Genomic DNA, 23,230 nt, shown 5'->3' with positions numbered 1-23,230 from the left:
CCTTCCTATGTCAAGGTGAGTGTCGGTCTGTACACATACTTTATTTAGTTTTTATTGAAGTACAGTTGATTCACAATATTATGTTAGTTCCTGGTGTATGGCAAAGTTATGCAATTTCACATATATACACATACACACGTTCCTTTTCATATTATTTTTGTTATGATTTACTACAGGACATTAAATATCGTTCCCTCATGTGCACATACTTTAAAAATAGAAGTACCTCAGTCACAAAAGTCCGACCAGGATGTTTGTTAACCATTCTATCTGCCTAGGAGGTTTAGGAATTTGGCCAGGAGTAAATTTACAAAAAAATAAAAGGCTCCCAAACTTTGTTGTAATTTCTTTGGAACTCAATGGCTTGATAAGGATATTATTTGTTTTATTCCTTGATGTGAGTCAGGTAGATGCTCTCTTTTAAGATCAGAATTCTGATAAGATTGACTTCATGTAAAATACAGTTTGTTTTTTTTTAAGGACTCAACTAGAGAAAAGCTAAAGAAATAGAAGAATATGAAGCTAAAAACTTGCCTTCTACCTATTCTTACCAGTTAATGTTAGTGTTTTTGGAAAGGGGGCATTTCTCTCACATATTTGGAAACAGGGTTTTAGGGGTTTTTTTGCTTTCCTGATATCTCTAATACTCTTCCCCAACTCGGGGCTGAATCCAAACTACTCAAGCATTTCCATCCTTTTCTCCCCTACTTCTACTCCTTTTTCTTTTCTGTCTCTTTAAACAAACAAACAAACAAACAACAAAAAAAAAAACCTTAAAATGTAGGTAGAGGACTCCTGTCAGAACTTTCAAAAAGGTAATATATATGTTTCCCACACCTGGAAGAAGTTCCTTCAAATGTCATTAGTCTCCTGCAAAATAACTTTAGACCTCACGACCAGGGTCAATCAGAGAAGTTTAGCAGCTAAACTAAAACAGACAACCCTAGCTTAAAAACTGAGCAAAAGAAAACTGAGGTTATGAAAAGTGAACTATACATAGCTATGGCAGTACCCATAACGGAACACAAATCTGCTGCTATATTCCATTTCAGTGCTCTTCTGTAAGGAATTATAATATCGCAAAGGGCCAGCTAACCTCCCTACATCCTTTTAGAAGTCAAAGTTATTCCAGTGAGAAGTCAGTTATTTATCTCTATGAAAAGCCTGGTAACTGTTACAGCAGCAGCAACCCACTGATAATACCAACTGATAATACAAAACATGTCCTTCTCTCTCTCCAAATGAGAGAACCACTAAGAAGAGCTCATGTCCTTACTTCAGGAGAAGCCTGGAACTATGAGAGTCTGCTAGGATGGAATTATGCAGGAGGAGAAGTCTGGAACCAGGAAGCAAAACCTCCTTTTAAGGAAACAGGTAAAGGAGTCCCAAATGCAGGAACAGGAAACTCAGGAGCCAGGCACAAGTGGCTAGACCAAAGTCCGCAGGACCCAGCTCTGGAGCCAGACTCTGAGCTGCATCACGGCCCACCCCAGAGACTGCACAGACTCTGGTTTGATGTCAGAAGGTACAGTAAAATGGGGTGTGTTACACAAAAGGAGGCTGACTTAAGGGTTTTGTAACCAGTGTGACGACATATACTGAAGGGATATGAAAATAAAATTAATGTATTCCTCTATTCACTTTTACTGGACTGCAGTTAAGTAAACTTGGAAGGCAATCATGGACTATTTCATCAGCTGGATAATACATGGCAAGGTTCTCAGCTCCACTATGAAATGAAATACTCACAGCACCTATCTCAGAGAACTGTTAGATTAAGTATGGCATACTTAGGGCAATGCTGAGGATAAGACTAAGCATAAAAAAAAACTAGTCTGATATCTGGTTATTATTATTACTGGTTGGATGCCTGTTACAGACCAGGCACTGATAAGTACTGACACAACTATAAATAAGACAAGTGATTTCTGCCCTCAGATAGCTGAGAATCTAAAGTGGCAATGGCTACATATGGTTCACTTAGGCTACACTATAACTAATTAGTCATATACTGAATGATAATTCATTAAAGGGTGAGAACCTGGACTCTGGAAGTTCAACCTACCAGGGTTTAAATCCTTCAACAACATGAGCTGTGTGACCTTGGCAGAGCTATGAGTGAATGCACCACATCTCTCTAGAAACAGGCCCAATGCATGTCTTCAGAATGCATTAGACTGAAACTTCCTAAGCTTCAGCCTCCTCATTTATAAAATAGCGATAATAAAAGAACTTCAGGGCTTCCCAGGTGACTCAATGGTAAAGAATCCACCTGCCAATGCAGGAGACACAGGTTCAATCTCTGATCTGGGAATTCCATAATAGAATACGACTCAGCAGTAAAAGGGAATTCCCCAATGGCTCTGCAGGTAGAGAATCCGCCTACAATGCAGAAGACACAGGAGACTCAGGTTCTATTCCTGGGTTGGGAAGATTCCCTGGAGAGGAAATGGCAACCCACTCCAGTATTCTTGGATGGAAAACCCCACAGACAGAGGAGCCTGGCTGGCTACAGTTCAACGCATCACAAAGAGTCAGACATGACTGAGCCACTAAGCATTACGGGATGGACAGTCAGCAGCAGCAGGAAAAAGGTACCAACTACTGATACGTGCATACCACAGAATCTCAAATGCAACATGGAATCTCAATCAAGCAATATGTTAAGTGAAAGAGGTCAGAGAAAGAGCTGCATAACATTTTGTATCATTATACAACATTTGGGACATCATATAGATACAAAACAGATCTTTGTAGGGGAGAGAGGTTCAATGAAAAAGGACACAGGGAGATCTGAGAGGTATTACACTTGTTTTATACCTTTAATATGGTGGTGGTAGTTATGTAACTGTATGCATTTATCAAAACTCCCAGAACTGTACAGGAAATGAAGGGGATTTTACTGTATTTAAATCATGTTAATTTTTTTAAATAGAAGAAAAAAAAGAATCACAGATAAAAATAAAACTCCAAAAGTTCTATGAATTCTAGCCTAAGCAGTTATGGAGATGCTGCTGTCATTATCTGGAAAGCCTGCATTACTTGGGCCAAAGCCACAGGCCAGCGCCCAATTTCTGGTGAAAGTACAGAAGCACACTCTAATTGTCACCACCCTTCACTATTCATTCCCCACTCGCTCTGCTGCTTTTTTGAGCTTGAGTGAACACGCAGTAATTGGCCACTGGAAAAAGGCACTTAAGGGAGTTGGAGACAGCCAGGCTCTTAACAGAGCCCTACTAGGGGACAGGAAAAAAAAAAAAAAAATCAAATTGGAACCTGAGAACCTACCAATACAAACCTCTTGCTTCCTAGAATTGAATCCTATCAGAAGGGACTATTTAAACTTTTTCTGAAACAGCAAAAAAAAAAAAAAAAAAAACAAAAAAACTCAAGCAGGATGAAGGTAAGCTAGATTCATTGGAGTATAATCAGAAAATTCTTTATTAGTGATTTCTTTCAAAGTGCAATCAGCCAAGGATGGACTCACACCATTTCCAATCAACATGAAATCTACTAAGTAGCCAATCAAGTTTGGTTTTTCACATTGAAAAAAAAAAAAAGTAACGTTCGCAATCCATGAGTCCACTTACTAACTAGTGTAAGATGTAAAAAAAACCCCAAACCATAATTTTTATTTTAAAGAGAAAAAGTCAAAGAAAAAAAAAGGCAACATATACTTTCCTTTACAGACACTGAAACGCAAGTTGTAATGGAAAGAAATGGTATTTGAAACACAAGGTCATCTGGACTCTAATCCTAACTGCAAATAATTTGAATGCTGACTGGCAAATAAGTATACTACTTACTCTCCTTAACCCTGTAATGAAACAGAGATTAAAGAGATATGGCCTGTAAAATTTTTTACAATAAAATGTGAAGGCAATTAGAAATTATTAAAAATACTACATAAGGGAAGAGTACCCATGACTTCATTATCAACTAACCTTGCCAGCAAATGGTACTGTTTAACCAGAACTATAATCACTACTTAACACAAAAAAAAAACTTTCAAGACTTTAGATTTGACATATGTTGGGCTGACACATGAACCACTCCAACATACTCAGGCACTAAAGTTTTGTTTTTTTTTAAATAGCCTGCATGTGGGGAAAAAAAAAATATTTTTTATAAGATACTATAAGAGATTTAAACTGCAGATATCTGAAAATGCAAACAGCAGCTCTTACTTCATTTTAACCATCAAGTTCTTGCTTGAAGGAGACCAAAAAAAAAAAAAAAAAACAAGGCATTTCTGAATCAGGCCCATAATGTATCATAAAGACTCTTTAATCTAGATTTTTCGAAATGAAGGCAGCTTAGGCTACATGCAAACTCAGAACTACTTCACCATGTTGATCCTTCCATAGTTGGCCGTTCCTCACAACTATTAATGAAAGAAACTGATTATCTACTAAGCATAAATATCAAGCAATGAATCAGGTACTTCATTCATTGGATTATTTCATTCCAACAACTCTAAAGATATAGGTTTCTAATGGAAATATGTAAGAAAACTGAAGCTCAGAAAGAAAGAACGCTTTCGAAATCACACAAGTGTTAAGTATCAGAACTGCAACTGTGAACGCGATCTGAGACTCAACTGCTCGTCTTCCTTCCAGAACACACAATCCTCAGGCATGTTTGCACATCCAAACTCCGACCAACATATCCAAACACCACAAATAACAAATAATTTTTCCTCTAAAAAGACAAACAATAATAATGACAAATAAATGTCATGGAAGGGAAAATAAGGAATTATTATCTTATTAATAACATTAGTATTAATACTCACACTGATTCATAAGAAAGGTGGAATAGGCATTATCACTTGTTTACATTTAAAGATATAAGAGTTCAAGAGAAGTTATATAATTTATTGTAAATTAAAATGATACTACCAATAAAGACCTTTATAGTTTTCAAAGTGGTTTTTTTTATCACCAATCCATAGAGAATTCATCAAACAAATATTAAGCAACGACCAGAACTCATTCTAGGAGCTTGGAAAGATGAGTGAACAATACAGGCAGAGATCTATACCCTCATGAACTTACATTTTAGCACGGGAGATAGAAAATGCATAGTATATATAAACATAAACAGAAAAATAGAATAAAAGGGCCTCAGAGTATCAGAAGAGGAAGAGCAGGTTGCAATTTTAAATAAGGTGGTCAGGGTAAACTTCCATGAGTAGGTAACATTTGAGCAAAAATATATAGGCCTAAGGGAACCAGCCATGCAAGTACCTGGCAGTACAGTGTTCCAGGTAAAGAAAATATTCTGTCCAAACACCCTAAAGAGACAGCATGCCCTGTATTTGAAAAGAACAGCAAGGAGGTCTGTGTAGATGAAACAGAGTGAGGGAGAAGAGAAGCAAGAGCTGAAACTGAAGGGCAAGTGAGAGACAGACTTTGTAGGGCCTTACCAGGACACTGGGACATGGAGAGGGGAATACAAAGAAGAGTGACATGTTCTGCCTTAGCTCTGACAAGGAATACACTGTCTACTCTTGAGAACTGACTAGGGCTGAGGTGTGGGGATGAGCCAAATCAGAGATACAAGTATAGAAGACTAGGCAATAATCCAGGCAAAAGATGTTGGTGGCTGACATAACGATGGAAGGAATGCAGACGGTGAAAAGTGGTCTTTTTTGGATGTATTCTGAAGGTAGAACCAATCGAATTTGCCGACACACAGGATGTTGGGTATGGGCTGATGAGCTGAGGATAACTCCAAGGCATTTGAATTGAGAGGCTGGAAGGATGGAGTGTTACCAGTTGAGATGTTCAGGCTGTGGGTGGAACAGACTTCGGAGGAAATACAAGGAGTTCAGTTTTGGACATATCAGCTGGAGATGTCAAGTGAGCTAATTAGATGTACAAGTCCAAGTTCAGGATGGAGGTCTTTAAAATTTGAGGGTTTTAGAGCATATAGATAATATTTAAAACCATGAAATTCGAAATTCTCAAACTGAAAAAGCTCTTTCAGGCAACTTACCCTCATCATTGTTAAAGATGAATGAAGTCTAAAGAAATGGAGTTATGTGTCCAAAGTAAGATGCATATAAAGCAATATAAAGAGAGCTGGTATTTAGCCTGGAATTCTCTTAAGAACACTGCACTGACATCTAGCACAATAAATAAAAGATTATTCTTCCAAGGCTAAACAAAAGGAGTTCAACTTCCAGAAAAGACTCCCCCAAAACTGTGCATAAAATATGAAACCACTTTCTCCCTTTCTTAAAAAGCATTATCAAAAAGACATTAACTATATAATGTACTGTAGGAACTCCACAAATGTCTGTTTAATAACAAGTGAACGAATTTGCCATTAAATAGTCCAAGCTAACTGTGACTGTTTGACAATCTAAATCCATCTGTCAAAGTGGTTACAGTTAAATATTTCTACTTACCTGATATTTAAGCCAATGAAGTTTGTCCAAGTGAAAATATAATCTCCACCAAAGACCATTCCAATATAAGTTATTAATATATTCTAAAAAGAAAAATGGCAAAACACTGTTACACAGATTTGAACTTTTTCAATATTCAAATAAAGTCATCCACACAATGACCCAAACATACATCCTTAAATTACAAAAGCAAATAAACAGAAACTAACAAAAACCCAACGATCCTAAAATGAGTGTAGCATGAGTATGAACATCAACTAACAAACAATAGCATCAGTCTCTTCCTGGTCTCTCTCCAGAAGCTAAATGCTTTTTTCACCAATACTGAAGAATACTAAAAAGATCATCAAACTTTCCCCTTTCTTCTCATATGGGCTGACATTACAAATCTAAATAAAGAATCACTGCTATTACCAGGGGTATTTCTACACATTTAGCCAAGTTCAAAAGGAATGTTTTTTCCTCCCACTTTGTGACTTTGTGAGGGGAGAGTGAAGGAAAATCTGCTTACAGGCAAGTATCTTTCCCTTTTTTTGAAAGGGAAAAAGGGGATGACGGAGAATTTACCAACTCAAGGACTATTTCTAGAGGACTCTTTGTTGGTATCCTAAAAAAACAGAGGGGAAGTCATCTCAAAGCATCACACCTAAAATCACCTCTCCCAGCTCCCTTAATCTCTCAGGTGTAAACATCTGCTTATCCCACTCCTTTTTCAGCTTCTGAGATCTTAGTTCCTCAACTAGGCCTCAAGCTGGGCCCACGGCAGTGAAAACCTCTGACTCCTTTTTAATTATCCTCAGACTGCAAAGATAAAATAAAAATTTCCAGTTTAAGCTCTTATTCAATTCCTCCCTAACCTTTTTTCCCATTCCTAAGTCACTGACTCCTTCTGTGCTGTTACAACTGCCAAACGGTAAATGCCACAAACATTTTTAGCACCTGGGCTCTCTTAGATTAGGCCTACAAAGCAGAAAGTTAAGTGCTGTCGTGTTTTGAAAAAGCCAAAAATAAACTTCAAAATTATTCTTATAGTGGAGTAGTACCCTTTGAGAGAGCATTCAAAATGATGTCAGCCTCTTCCAGGTCTAAATATAGACAGAGAAAGTCACTTTAGAGCAATTTTCTTATTATTTGAGAGGAAAAAAAAAAAACAAACACAAACATGTAACCGTAAACAAGGCTGGTAGGCAACTTGGGAAAATGTGTTAACAGGACCCCTCTTGGAATACAGAGATTCAGGGAAAAGAGAGATTAGTTAGCATAAACTGCCCAAGGAATTTCAGAAAAGGAAAGAACAGAGAACCGAATCTTTTGCTCAATATCAGTCAGAAGTTAGAAAAACTATATATTAAAGCATCCTAACCAAGATACTCTATCAGAAGACACACTCATGCCCCCAAAGTAGAACTCACCAGGAGGCACAGAAGAGTCTGTGCTGGTAGCTCAGAACCAAGACTGCAATTCTGAGCCTTTAGTTTACCAGAGACTCAGCTGGAAACCCTGATGACTTCCATGCCCTACTTTAGAGATTCTGATTCAAAACATCTGAGGTGGGCCTAGGACCCTCCATGTTTAACAAGTTCTCCTAAGTAATTTTCCCACCACACTTAAGAGAAACAAGGAAAGCTGACCCAAGGGTTTAGGGGGTTAGGATCTTCAAGCAGAGAAGGCAGCTTAAAGCCTGCTGGGGAACAGTGACTGAGCTACACAAGCTGTAGCTGGGAGGCTAATGAAAGAAGCTCCACCCTGGCCCAACTCCAAACCAGCAAGAATATCAGGGTACTCCCATCTGTCTGAAGGTATAAGACATTCTTCAATAGCATAGCAGCTGTGAGAAGCAATAGCAATATAAGCCACAGCTGGCCCTTGTGCAAAGCTGGGGTTGGGGTGCAGTGAAAAATCTGAGAATAACTTATAGATGTGTGTGCATGTCAGTTGCTCAGTTGTGCCCGACTTTGCAACCACATGGACTGTAGCCCACCAGGTTCCTTGTCCATGAGATTCTCCAGGCAAGAACACTGGAGTGGGTTGCCATTTCCTTCTCTAGGGGATCTTCCCGACCCAAGGATCCAACCCGGGTCTCCAGCATTGCAGGCAGATTCTTTACCATCTGGAGGTACCAGGGAAGCCCAACTAATGGATGGCCCTCATCTGAGATTGGGCATCTGTGGATTCAGCAACCACAGATGGTATAGTACTATAATATTTACTACTGAAAAAATTCTGCATGTTAATACATTATTGACTGGGGGATTTCTGCAGACACTAGCGCCTATGGCTGGCAATTTGTTATGTAAGTGAATACAGAAATGTCTCTGGCCAATAGTTTTTGGGTAACGAAACATAGTAATATGTCTCTGGTCAATAATGAGTAAAGTGGACCCTAGCAGTTGAAACCTGCTTTGTTCAAGGGTCAACTGTAATCAGATACTCCAGTTTTTTTCCCCTTCCCTCTAGAGTTTAGAAGTAAAACTGTTCCCTTTGGACTAAGTTCATATGATTCTGTGGAGAGGAGGAACTATCAAAAGAAAAGCACTGGACTTAATGCTGATGAGAGCATTACTGTGTCTGTACCCCACACTGATGACAATGAAGAATGTACACTAGGAAATTCTAAGCAATTAGGTTTAGTTATTTGCTAAATAACTTTCCCACACCATCCTTCTTCTTGGTTAAAAACAAGGCACCAACTGTCCTGTGTCTCGTGTTCCTGCTGTTTTTATTCTGAAGAGGCAAGCCAGCTACTTTGCTCTTGAACTTTACAAAACCCAAACAGGGCTGGACAGGTCATTTGGGGCTAAACTGTCTCAGCCAGCTCAGGCCTTCGAATGCTTATCTCTAGCTTTCATAGAAGTCACACAGTTATTACAGCTTAATTTAGAATTCTATTCACACCAAACGCTTCAGTTCTATGTCTGACATCACAGACCTTCTGAGGCTTTAACCCAAGTCCAGTTCTACAATGAGGTCTGGTGTCTATGAATACAGCTCCATGGGGGGTGCACAGGGGAACCAGCAACCAGGAGGAACCCCACTCTGCAGCCCCTTACCTCACCACTGACAACCGAGGCCAGAAGTCAAGTCCCGAGGGGAGCTGTGCTGTTTCCTCCCAAGGATCAAGGACCTACCTCTCTCTATCGTGCTCTTTTAGAAAGCAAGCCTACCTCACTAATGCTTTTGGAATTCAGGGATGCTGCAGCCTCTTGGATCTTAAAGCACTCGAATCACAAATTCAGAGGAGGGAGGCCTCAGGCTTCAAGCTGCTAACTGCAGCTCAATATTCAAGGCAGTGTGGCACTCCTAGCTGAGGACAAATGAGCCTCCCTCAAATAAAATGGATCGGGAGGAAATGACATCACTGGTAATGTCAGACACAGCTTTTAAAAGTGGGCCATTTAAGGCTTGGCTCACGCTTAGGAAAACTCCCGTGATCAGCTTCTGGCAGGCATCCTTCTACGACACAGCCAGAGCTCAGCGAGGAAGAGAACAATTCTCGTCAGGAGTTAAAGGGACAAGCCCACCAGTACCGAGCTGGTCACCTGCTCCGTCAGAAACAGGGCTGAATATCAGTCTCCTTCCTCCCCTCTGAGATGACGCATTCTCCTGTCCTCATCCTCCTCAGACCTCAGCTGCCTGAAAGTGGAGATCATGTTCTCCCTGAGCTCTTCAGGACTGTTCTAGAAACCATCACCACACTCTGTCAAACGATCAAGGCAACACGTGAGGAAATAGAATGAAAGGGTGAAGGCCACAGTCAGACTTATTTTAGAAGAACACTTATCAAATAAAGCAGGCACCCAAAAGAATACAGTACCTTTTCAACTCACCTTAATACAGCCAACTATTGTGGTTGTAAGAGCAGAATTATACTGAGTGCAAAGTACTGTAGCATACATCAAGATAAATCTGGAAAAAAGAAGGAAAAGGTATCTTATAAGTAAAATCCAATTGCTTATTTTATAGTAACCCCTAACCAAGGGACGGAGAAGGCAATGGCACCCCATTCCAGTACTCTTGCTGGGAAAATCCCATGGACGGAGGAGCTTGGCAGGCTGCAGTCCATGGGGTCGCGAAGAGTCGGACACGACTGAACGACTTCACTTTCACTTTTCACTTTCATGCACTGTAGAAGGAAATGGCAACCCACTCCAGTGTTCTTGCCTGGAGAATCCCAGGGACGGCAGAGCCTGGTGGGCTGCTGTCTATGCGGTCGCACAGAGTCAGACACGACTGAAGCGACTTAGCAGCAGCAGCAGCCAAGAGAAATGATCAGTGTTGGCCATGCCAGTACATTCTACTAGACACTGGCTGTGAGCTTTGCCAGCTCACTGCTGCTTCTATTGAAGCTTTGGATTTTTTTTTTTTTTTAATTTCATTAAAGAGAAACACATATCCATTTAATGATCAGGTGCTTTTCCCAGCTATTGCACCAAAACCTTGAAACCACCATTCGCAATCATGAGTCATCTTTTTGGATCATAGTCCTAATTCACCTACCTGAGGTACAAGGCTCAGGGCTTACAGACCCTGGCTCAGGTGTATATGTAATGTGAGGGCAATATGATTCTGGACCAGGGTGAAGACAAGAGAGATACTTTAAGGATGGAAAAAAAACAAGTGAGAACTACTTTAAGAGGGGATATAGTTCACTTAACAACAGTGGCAGTAGTCGGCACTTCCAGATTTTACAATGAAGCTTCGGAGCCTGACTCGGTACCAAGGTACCCTGTCAACTTTATTTTGAAGCATCCAGTCACCATGTAGCAAGCCTGGGCTAGATCCACTCACTAACATCAACTGAAATGACTGGTTGAGGGGAAAAAAAACCATTAGGGAAATTTGGAGGTGAGGAGAAGAGGCACATTTGCAGATATCCTCTTGCCTTCTTCAACATGGTAGGGAGAAGTCAGTCCTAAATTCAAAAGCTGCTACTGCTGCCTACTAATTCTGCAAACTTAGACAATTTATTTGAATTCTGAGCCTATTTTCTCAGGCAGTTAGGAGTAGGGAGCAACAATATCTGTCAAATGGGTAATGTAGAAATAAAATTAAATAATGCATGTTGAAATATAATGGTGCTTATCACATACTAGCTTATTGAATAAATATTTAGTTTTTTTCCTTCATCCTTCTAAAAGCATGACTTTGAGATCAGTTTGGTAGCCCTGGGGGTACATTCCCAAGGATGGTGAAACCACTAGAGTCTGGAGGTTTATCCTAAGCAGATACATTCAAGAGACAAGAAAGAGGCAGAAAGACACCAGGCTAAATTTCTTTAGGAAAACTATCTGCTAACAAGGCAGCAAAGGCTTACCCCATCACACAAGAGAGGGTGAACTGCAGAAGAAAGAGGGTGTCAGCCCAGCCTTCAAAATCCAATGCCTGTAATAAACAAGAAAGCACCGGATTTTAGAGCAGGCCCTCCAAGTCGGCTGTGTCATTCATTAATGAAAACCCTGTGCGGTTTCTCCCATCACACAGTCACATACATACACTTCCATGCATCACTCCAAGGATAAAGAGTGATGTTCAAGAATCTCATATATATGGAAATGAATCAACTAGCAGTTTTGTATGGTTTTCTCCTTTCCAAAATGTAACATGAGCGAGATTTTATACATCTCCATGTTGGTACAAAGAAACTGCTATTTGCTTGAAGGCACAAGCCATGTCTTGCTAATTTCAGCAATCTTCCCAGATGGCTGGTATTAAATAACAGCATTCTCAAATGGTAAAACATACTTCTTCCTTGTAATGTGTGAAAGCTCAAGTATAGTCTTAGTTACCTAAATTCAGCTGAGGCCTGTCCAGGAAGAATTACTATTTTAAAACAGTTGATTTTATAAAAGCAAAGTTTCTGCTGTTTCCCTTTGTTTCTAAGCCAGAAGTCAAAGGAATGACCAGAAACGACAGTGTGCATTGATCATCTATCTCTCACCCGTGAGGGAGGGTTTCTCTCTCAAGTACATAATTTCTCTTGCAATATGAGTTTGTCAAGCAAATCTGAGGAACATTCCACTTTCTAATCTCTCTGCCAACCTGTCCAACTTCAACTCTTGCCACTTCAACACAAATCTCATAGCTCCAGGGCTCCAGCAACATCAGGCTCCTCGTGGTTTATAAAACATAAGATGCATTTCACACTCACTTGCCTTTGCCTGGAATGCCCTGCCCCTCAACAGTCACCTGACTCCTGCTCACCCATCAAACCAGAAGCCAAGCAGTTCCTCTGTGGAGCTTTCCCGGGTCAAGAAGTCCTTCCCCTGTGCCTCAGCACTACTTCTCTCCAGCACTTCTCTCTCTGAACTGCAAGTCTTCCTCCACCGTGTCTACAGGCTGGGAGCTCCCTGGTGGGAGGACCCACTTCACATTAGCTGCATCACAGCATTTGATAGGCAGTAGACATTCAACTTGTTTGTGATTCTTTGTTGAGGTGTAACATATAAAAAAAATTAAATTCGCCAATTTTTAAGTGTGTAATTCAATGAGTCTTGACAAATGTATAGGCATGAAACCACCATTACAATCATGATAAAGAAAGTTCTGCCTAAAACCATAGAACCTAGAGGAAAACGGAGGGGAAAGCACCCTTGCACTGGTCTTGACAACAATTTTCTGGCTATGACACCAAAAGCACAAACAACCAAAGCAAAGCTAAGAGGGACGACATCAAACTAAAAGCTTCTGCACAGCAAAAGAAACAATCCACAAAATGAGACGGCAACGGATGGGATGGGAAAAAATATTTGCAAACTACGTATCTGATGAGAGGCTAATTGCCAAAGCACACAAGGAACTGATAAAACGCAACAGCAAGAAAAATCCCAAACAATCCAATTAAAAAAGGGGTAAAGGAGTTGAGTAGATACCCCCACACACACAAAAAAAGGGTATAAATAGATAACAGGTACATGAAAAGGTGCTCAACATCACTAAAAAAGTGCAAATTAAAACCACAATGAGGTAGCACCCCACAACTGTTAGAATAGCTGTCATCAAAAAGACAAGAGATAACAAGTGCTGACAATCGTGTGGAGAAAAGAGAAGCCTTGTATTGTTGGCAAGAATGTACATTTTACAGTCGGAATGATACACACACAATGGAGCATTATTTAGCCATAAGAAAGGAAATCCTGCATGTTGCAACAACATAAATGGACCTTGAAGGCTTTATGCAAAGTGAGATAGATCAGACGTAGAAAGACATACACAGTTTGATCTCACATGTAAAAATCTAAAAAAGCCAAATGTGCAGAAACAGAGCAGAATGGCGGTTGCCAGGCACTGGCGGGGGAAACGGTGAGATGTTGGCTTTGTAACTTAGAAGATGTGCATGTTCTAGGGCTCTAATGTGCAAGCACGGTTTTATGGTTAACAACACTATAAAGTTGACATACTTGAAAGTTACTAAGAGAGTAGATCCTAAGTGTTTTCACCACAAAAAAAGAAATGGCAGTTATGTGAAGTGACGGCAGGGTTAACTCATGTTACTGTGGTAATCATTTCCTAATATATAACTACTAAATCAACCACTGTACAAAAAACTTACACAATATTAAATGTCCACTCTATCTCCGTAAAGCTGGGAAAAAAACATTTGCCAGCCTAGAAAGGTCCCTCCTGCCCCTTTATAGTCAATCCCTCCCCCATTTACAGCCTCTGGGAACCTCTGATCTCCTTTCTATTACTGGGGTTTTGCCATTCAATAATTTCATATAAATGGCATTGTATAGTATGCACTCTTTTATAGGTGCCTTCTTTAACTTGACATAATACTTTTGTTTCCTTCAGTAAATGTATCTTTTTATAAGGAAATGTCAAATTGTTTTCCAAAGTAGCTAAAACATTTTGTATTCCCACCAGCACTGTATCAGAGTTCCCACTGCTCTACCTTCATTTGGTTTTAAAAAACAAAATAAATGGAACTGGAAAACTTGATACTGTTAATCTGTTTGTTAGGGCTACTGGAGCAAAGTACTACCAACTAAGCGACTTAAAAAGCAAAAATCATTTCTTACGGTTTTAAATGCTAGGGAGTCCAAGATCAAGGCGTCAGCAGGGTAGGTTCCTTCTGAGGGCCGTGAGGGACAATGCCTCTGCCCTAGATGCTGGTGATCTGCTGGCAATCTGTGGTGCTCCTGAGCTTACTGAGGCATCATTCTGATGTCTGCTTTCATATTTTCATGGCATTCTATGCTACTGTCTGTACCCAAATTTCTTCTTTTTCTAACCACACCAGTGATACTGGATGAGGACACACCCTACTCCACTATCTTCTCATCTTAACGAATTCTATCTGTAATGACCCTACTTCAAAGGCACTGAGGTTCTGGGGGTAGGACCTCAAAATGACTCAGAGGAGGAACACCACAGTGCAATTTAAAATACATTTCAAGTTCATTTTTGTGTTATTTCCTGAGGTAGGGGTCAGGTCCATTTTTCTGCATACAGATGTCAAACTGCTATAGCACCATTTGTTGAAGAGATTATCCTTTCCTCATTGATTTATTCAAGCAACTTCAACAAAAACAACTGACCACATGGTCTATTTCTACTTCTTGATTCTCTGCTCTGTTTCATTGATCTATTATTGTTTTGTAAAGTTTTCAGGGTGCAGATATAGACATATTTTGCTACACTTTTCCCTGAGTATTTCATACTTTTGAAGCTTTTGTAAATGGTACTATTTAGTTTCCAAAAGTTCACTGCTGGTAAATCACAGTTCAATCAATTTTTACATGATGACCTTGTTATCTTACAACTTTGTAAACTAGTTAGCACTAATGACTCTTTTCTAGATTCTTTTTTCTCTACATATATGATTATAGTTTTTATAGAGGTATTTTAAATTCTTCCTTTATAATCTCTTATTCTTACTATCTTGCACTGATGAGGTCTTCTAGTATAATGCTGAATAGAACATTATATAAGAGTGGACATCCCTGCTGTGTTCTCAGTCCTAGAGAAAAGGGACTGAGTCATTCTGCACTAAGTATGATAGCAACGTATTATTTTGGTAGATGTCCTTTATTGGATTGGGAAAATTCCTTTCTATTCCAAGTTTGCTGAGAATTTTAAACCCATAAATTGGTGTCACTTTCATTAAATACATTTTCTCTAACTATTGACATGTTTCTTCCATTTTTGCTGTTGTTTACTAAGTTGTGTACGATTCTTGTGACCTCATGGACTGTAGCCTGCCAGCCTCCTCTGTCCATGGGATTTCCCAGGCAAAAATACTGGAGTGGGTTGCTATTTCCTTCTCCATCGAACCTGCATCTCCTGCATTGGCAGGCAGATTCTTTACCACAGAGCCACCAGAGAAGCCCTTCTTCTATTTTACTCTTGCCAATATGATGAATTACACTGATTAATTTTCCAGTTTTAAACTACCCCTAATCCCTGAGATAAACACAACTTGGTCATGAGATAGTGTCCTTTTTATATATTGCTGGATTTTTTTAGACTACAGTCTTTTTTTCCTCTCCTTATCACTTTTTTGTCAGCTAGTGGTAGAGGGTATAGTGGCCTAATAAAAAATCATTTGGGAAGTGTTCCTCCTTTTCTACATTCTGGAAGAATTTATGTGGAATTAGCATTGTTTCTTCCTTAAACATTCCAGTGAAGTGATCAAGGCCTGAAGTTTCCTTTTTCAGAAGGTTTTAAACGACAAATCCAATTTCTCTAATAAAGATGGGGCTAAATAGCCATATTAATTAGGACTTTTTATTATTTTAATTAAATAAAGCAAGCTAATTATTTTATAGAGGAAGGCTATTCATGTTACCTATTTCTTCTTGAGTGAGCTTTTACAGTTTTGTCTTTCAAGAATTTGTACACTTCTCAGTTTTTCAGTTTATGGCATATTGCTCATATAATTCTCTTATCCCTTTAATATACACAGGCTATGTAATAATGCCCTTTGTTCATTTCTGATGTTGCTAATTTGTGTATTCTGACTTTATATCCTGATTAATTGGCCAGGGTTTAGCAATTTTATCGATCCTCTCAAAGAACCAGCTTTTACTTATGTTGATTTCTCTGCTGCTTTTCTATTTTCTATTTCACTGATTTCTGCGTCCTTCTATTTACTTTGGGTTTAATCTGCTCTTATTTTCTAATTTCTTAAGGGAGATGCTTTAGATCACTGAATTTAAATCTTTCTTGTTTTTTATATTTTAATTTCTAGTTTAATTCTGTCCTGATCAGTAAACATACTTTGTATGGTTTCAATTCTTTTAAACTACCAAGACTGGTTTTACAGCCCAGAAAGTAGTTTGTGTTGGTGCATTGTTCCATGTGCACTTGAAATGAATGAGGATCCTGTTGCTGTTTGACATTAAGTGCTCTGCAAACACCAATTAGGTTGCATTGGTTGATGGTGCTGGTCAAGTCTTCTCTATCCTTAGTGACTTTCAGTTCAGGTATTTTTATCAATTATTTAAAGGAGAATATTAACATCTCCAACAGGTTGGTCTATTTATCCTTTCTGTTCTATCAGTTTTTGCTTCACATATTTTGAAGCTCTCTCATCAAGTATATACACATTTAGGATTGTTATACCCACCTACAGTAACCCTTTTAACATTATGACATTTCCTTCTCTATGGTACAGTTTCCATTATGTTTATTCTATTTGAGGTTTATTGACTTTCCTGTGTGTGCAGGTTTAGAGATTTCATCAAATTTGGAAAAAATTCAGCTATTATTTCTTCAAATTTTTTTCTGCCCCCCACTCACCCCTTTTTCAGGACTCTAGTTACACAAATGTTAGTGCTCTTAATATTATCCCACACATCACCAATAATCTGTTCATTTGTTTTCTAGTCTTTTTTCTGTCCTTCATTTTGAACACTTTCTATTGCTGTTTCTTTAACTCACTGAACTTTTCTTCCTGCATAGTGCCTGATCTGTTGCTTGATACTTTCTGCTTTATTTTTTAATTCTGATTACATTTTTCATCCCTAGAAGTTCCACTTCAGCCTTTATATATATATATATATATATATATTTTTTTTTTTTTCTCTCATCCTTTCTCTCTCAACAATCCTTCACTGTTTTCAATGTACAATTTGACATCTACTAAAATTCAATCATGCTCCAGACCACACGGTGGGCCTCAGAGCACTGAGCTGAAGATGGTTCAGTTGAATTTGTTGATAATGAAGGGATAAACAGTGGCAATAAAAATGTACTGCCTTAACAGCTAAAAATGTACTGCCATGTATTATGGAGCACTTTATAGTTGGCAAAGTGCTTCTATTACACACCCCATCATTTGATTTCTACAACAAGCCTGTGAGGTAGAAAGGCCAAGTCTTATTATTCCCAGAAGACAATGAGTGACTGTCTTTAGGTAACACAGCTAATCCGTGGTAGACTTAATATATTTCAAGCCCAGTGTTCTCTACACTGAACATTAAACTCTATTCAGAAAAATGCCCCAAATACATACTGCACAGTGCCCTTTGGGAACATAATAGCTATATCTGCAGAATACTAAAAATAAACCTCATGGACTTAATTCCATTTATATATAATTCAAAAATAGAAAAATAATACTCCTAAGATTTTTTTTTCTTTCCCTACATACTCAGCCTATTTCTGGAGAAAGCCAGTCAGTGGGTCAGGCAGCCTGCGGCAGCCCCTTGCTCTGCCACAGGAATGGGTCCCGGCTGAGACAGAACAAGCAGCAGCCATCTGAGAGCGCAGCTGCAGATAAACACAACCCTAACGGCAGCACAGTGCAATGGGGTCCGCTCTCCCTACCATAAAAACGGCATTAAAAAACAAACAGTAAAATCTGCAACTTATTAAGCTATTATGCTCTAGGCTAAGAAATCTTAAGTAACTTTCTCCAAATTACTCAGCTAGTAAACGCCTATGCAGTTCTATAACCTATCATTTTTCCATCTGTACTACTGGGGAAAACCAAAGACAAGGCAATATAGTCTGAATTTTTTTCTCCCAGATGGTTCTACATGGTTACTGAGTCAAAAAGCCAAAGTTCTAATTCCAACTCTGCCATTAATTTCCTGTGAGGCCATTAGGAAGTCATTAACCTTTCTAAGCCTCTACCTATACTACAAACATAGAAAACTGCTCCATCTATCTAGCTCTTGTGAGAATCAGTTGAGAGAATAAAACACAGACATTTTAAATGTATACATAATTTACATTCAGAGAGAATATTCACTTCAACTTCTACCACTATTATCTCTCAATGATAGATGTGCAAGCAAATTTTTCTTCTCTTGAAGACAGGAAGTAAAGAAGGCACAGTGAGAATGTACTTTGTTATTCAGGAAAAAAAAACTTTAAAACAAAACGTCTGCCACTAGAAAATACTGATAAAGAGCCATTGTGAAGAAAATGACTTGCTTGGTCATTCTGTGTGATACAGAAGTAAATGGGCTCTCTGCCACAAGGCCGGCAATCTTCAATCCTGGCTGACTGGGGGCTATGATTACAGATTGAACATACAAAGATGCTTTCTAACGTTTTCGTCCTGTTTTGCGTAATACACACCACAGGCATGGAAAGAATTCTGTGGCCTAAGTTTAACTCAGATGACCATTATATTTACTACTGTGGACAAGAATCCCTTAGAAGAAATGGAAGTAGCCATCACAGTCAATAGGAGTCCGAAATGCAGTACTTGGATGAAATCCCAAAAATGACAGAATGATCTCTGTTTGTTTCCAAGGCAAACCATTCAGTATCACAGTAATCCAAGTCTATGCCCTGACCAGTGATGCTGAAGAAGCTGAAGACCTACAAGACCTTCTAGAACTAACACCCAAAAAAGATGTCCCTTTCATTACAGGGGACTGGAATGCAAAAGTAGGAAGTCAAGAGATACATGGAGTAACAGGCAAATTTGGCCTTGGAGTACAGAATGAAGCAGGGCAAAGGATACTAGAGTTTTGCCAAGAAAATGCAATGGTCTTAGCAAACACCCTCTTTCAATAACACAACAGAAGACTACACATGGACATCACCAGATGGTCAATACAGGTATCAGATTGATTATATTCTTTGCAGCCAAAGATGGAGAAGCTCTATACAGTCAGCAAAAAAAAGACTGGGAGCTGACTGTGGCTCAGATCATGAACTCCTTATTGCCAAATTCAGACTTTAATTGAAGAAAGTAGTGAAAACCACTAGACCATTCAGGTATGACCTAAATCAAATCCCTAATGACTATACAGTGGAAGTGACAAATAGATTCAAAGGATTAGGTCTGATTGAAAGAATGCCTGAAGAACTATGGATGGAGGTTTGTGACACTGTACAGGAGGCAATGATCAAGACCATCCCTAAGAAAAAGAAATTCGAAAAGGCAAAATGGTTGTCTGAGGAGGCCTTACAAACAGCTGTGAAAAGAAGAGAAGCAAAAGGCAAAGGAGAAAAGCAAAGACATTCCCATTCAAATGCAGAGTTCCAAAGAATAGCAAAGAAACATAAGAAAGCCTTCCTCAGTAATCAATACAAAGAAACAGAGGAAAACAACAGAATGGGAAAGACTAGCTATCTCTTCAAGAAAATTAGAGACACCTAGGGAGAATCCCAGGGATGGGGGAGCCTGGTGGGCTGCCGTCTATGGGGTCGCACAGAGTTGGACACGACTAAAGTGACTTAGCAGCAGCAGCAGGGAACATTTCATGCAAAGATGGGCACAATAAAGGACAGAAATGGTATGAACCTAACAGAAGCAGAAGATATTAAGAAGAAGTGGTAAGAATATACCAAAGAACTATACAAAAAAGATCTTCGTGACCCAGATAACCAAGATGGTGTGATTACTCACCTAGAACCAGACATCCTGGAATGCGAAGTCAAGTGGACCTTAGGAAGCATCACTACAAATAAAGCTAGTGGAGGTGATGGAATTCCAGCTGACCTCTTTCAAATCCTAAAAGATGAAGCTGTGACAGTGCTGCACTCAATATGCCAGCAAATTTGGAAAACACAGCAATGGCCACAGGCTGCAAAAGATCAGTTTTCATTCCAATCCCAAAGAATGACAATGCCAAAGAATGCTCAAACTACTGCACAATTGCACTCATCTCACACGCTGGCAAAGTAATACTCAAAATTCTCAAAGCCAAGCTTCAACAGTACATGAACCATGAACTTTCAGATGTTCAAGCTGGATTTAGAAAAGGCAGAGGAACAGAGATCAAATTGCCAACATACACTGGATCATCGAAAAAGCGACAGTGTTCCAGAAAAACATCTACCTCTGCTTTACTGACTATGTCAAAGCCTTTGACTGCACAGACCACAACAACTGTGGAAACTTCTTAAAGAGATGGGAATACCAGACTACCTTACCTGCCTCCTGAGAAATCTGTATGCAGGTCAAGAAGTAACAGAATTGGGCATGGAACAACAGACTGGTTCCAAACAGGGAAAGGAGTACATCAAGGCTGTATACTGTCACCCTGCTTATTTAACTTATATGCAGAGTACATCATGCGAAATGTTAGACTGGTTGAAGCACAAGCTGTAATCAAGATTGCTGGGAGAAATATCAGTAACCTCAGCTATGCAGATGATACCATACTTACAGCAGAAAACAAAGAAGAACTAAAGAGCCTCTTGATGAAAGTGAAAGAGTAGAATGAAAAAGTTGGCTTAAAGCTCAACATTCAGAAAACTAAGATCATGGTGTCTGGTTCCATCAGTTCATGGCAAACAGATGGGGAAACAATGGAAACAGTGATAAACTTTATTTTGGGGGACTCCAAAATCACTGCAGATGGTGACTGCAGCCATGAAATTAAAAGACCCTTGCTCCTTGGAAGAAAAGTTATGATCAATCTAGACAGCATATTAAAAAGCAGAGACATTACTTTGCCAACAAAGGTCCGTCCAGTCAAAACTTCTGAATGGTGGTATTGGAGAAGACTCTTGAGAGTCCCTTGGACAACAAGGAGATCCAACCAGTCCATCCTAAAGGAAATAAGTCCTGAATATTCATTGGAAGGACTGATGCTGAAGCTGAAACTCCAATACTTTGGCCACCTGATATGAAGAACTGACTCATCTGAAAAGACCCTGATGCTGGGAAAGATTGAAGGCAGGAGTAGAAGGGGATGACAGAGGATGAGATGCTTGGATGGCATCACCGACTCAATGGACCTGAGTTTGAGTAAGCTCTGGGAGTGGGTGATGGACAGGTAAGCCTGCAGTCCACGGGGTTGCAAAGAGTTGAACATGACTGAGCAACTGAACTGAACCAAATGAAGATAATGGCAACATCCTTCAAAAGGTCCTAAGCATGCACTGATGCATTCAGTGCCTCCAACCCTGCAGCAGGCCACTGCCAACCCACGCCTCCACTGGAGACTTCTGGTTACTCAGAGGCAAGTCTGGGTCAGTCTCCTGTGGGGTCACTGATCCTTTCTCCTGGGTCCTGGTGTGCACACAGTTTTTTTGTGTGCCCTCCAAGAGTCTGTTTTCCCAGTCTTGGGGCGCTGGAGCAGTGGCGGCACAGCGCTGGAGCGACTTTGAGGAGATACCCCATGTCCACGGGCAAAGGAGAAGCCCCAACAAGACAGGAGGAGGGGCGAAACTGTCTTTAGAATCAAACTCCATACCTGCCAGAGATGCTCAGAGGACTCAAACAAACCTTGTACATACCAGGACCCAGAGACCCCACAGAGACTGAGACAAGAACTCTGTTTGAGTCTCCCCTGGGAGGTATGGGTCAGCAGTGGATGGCTACAGGGCCAAGGGGCTCTGGGTGCATTAGACCCGGGTATGGCATGCGCCCTCTTGGAGGAGGTGCCATTAACCCCATCATACAGAAAGATCTAGTCATCCGTAAAGAATAACTGATCCAATCCACTCATGTTATGTTTGAGAATACCAAGGCCCAGAAAAAGCAGAAGGGCCCTGTCTCTATGTGAGAAAGAACACTTCAGGGTTTGAGAATCAGTCTATAATGGTTCACAGAGTGACCCAGAAAAGATTAATAACACTGGACAGACTTAAGCAACAGCCTAATAATTCTTCATTATTTAGTAGCAATGCTTAGTAAGAGATACCTTCCGGTAGATAATCTGTGCAGGAACTTTTCCTGTAAAACTCATCTGAGCCATGTAATTTAACCAGTGATAGAATGAAGACATTATACAGTGTACCAGGGCCCACAGTGCTGGCCTTGTGAGAGCGACAGCAATGGGTCTGTTCTCCCATCCCTACGTGAGAACACCTAACTGGGTGTGCTGTCAGAAAGCCAGGCTCCGGTTCCCGACACTCTGAATCACTGGCTTTGTGCTGCACACGTTCCCTTTTGGAGGCAGCGACTGACAAGCTTAAACACAGTCCTTTCCATCTGACACTTCAGAAAGTCACTAGTTAACTGGTGCTTGCTCCATCTTTATCAATGTTAACTAGATATCTTCCGCTAATAGCAAGCTGGCTTTACCACAGTTTTTGTTTTTGTTTTTTTCTAAGGAGTATGTTTTAAAGTTAGAAGATATATGTTTAGAAAAACTAAATGCTGAATATATTGGTTCCTTCGTTTCTGGTAAGCCCAGGACTTTGAGAACTTAAACTTTCTGAAAAATTACACCACACACACACACACACACACAGTTTCTCAGAACACTTTGCCAAGGACTAGTATTACATGCTCACTGGGATGAGTTGTACAACTGGATCTTGCCTTTCACTTTTATGGAAATTTAGTTATTTTCTTCACTGGCTTTCAATTTTTCCTTAAAAGCTGTGCCAGTCCCATTAACTGCTCTGTGTAACTCCTGCCTCCCTGGGGTGTTGACCTTTCAGAGCCCTCTTACTGGA

At 39.8% G+C, this 23,230-nt stretch overlaps 1 protein-coding gene across 1 annotated transcript in view; it reads right to left on the bottom strand.

The window, feature by feature from the left end:
* The window catches only part of SLC35D1 (solute carrier family 35 member D1), a 46,013-nt gene that overhangs the window by 6,399 nt on the left and 16,384 nt on the right, over positions 1-23,230 (bottom strand). Inside the window, exons 9-11 of the mRNA XM_043876592.1 lie at positions 11,730-11,797; positions 10,243-10,321; positions 6,416-6,498 (exon numbers count right to left, since the gene is read on the bottom strand). Coding sequence (XP_043732527.1) covers positions 6,416-6,498; positions 10,243-10,321; positions 11,730-11,797 — 230 coding nt within the window. The remainder of the gene's footprint in view (positions 1-6,415; positions 6,499-10,242; positions 10,322-11,729; positions 11,798-23,230) is intronic.

Source organism: Cervus elaphus, chromosome 20 (genome assembly GCF_910594005.1).
Source record: "Cervus elaphus chromosome 20, mCerEla1.1, whole genome shotgun sequence".
Lineage (NCBI taxonomy): Eukaryota > Metazoa > Chordata > Mammalia > Artiodactyla > Cervidae > Cervus > Cervus elaphus.
This window is presented reverse-complemented; position numbering and strand designations above follow the sequence as displayed.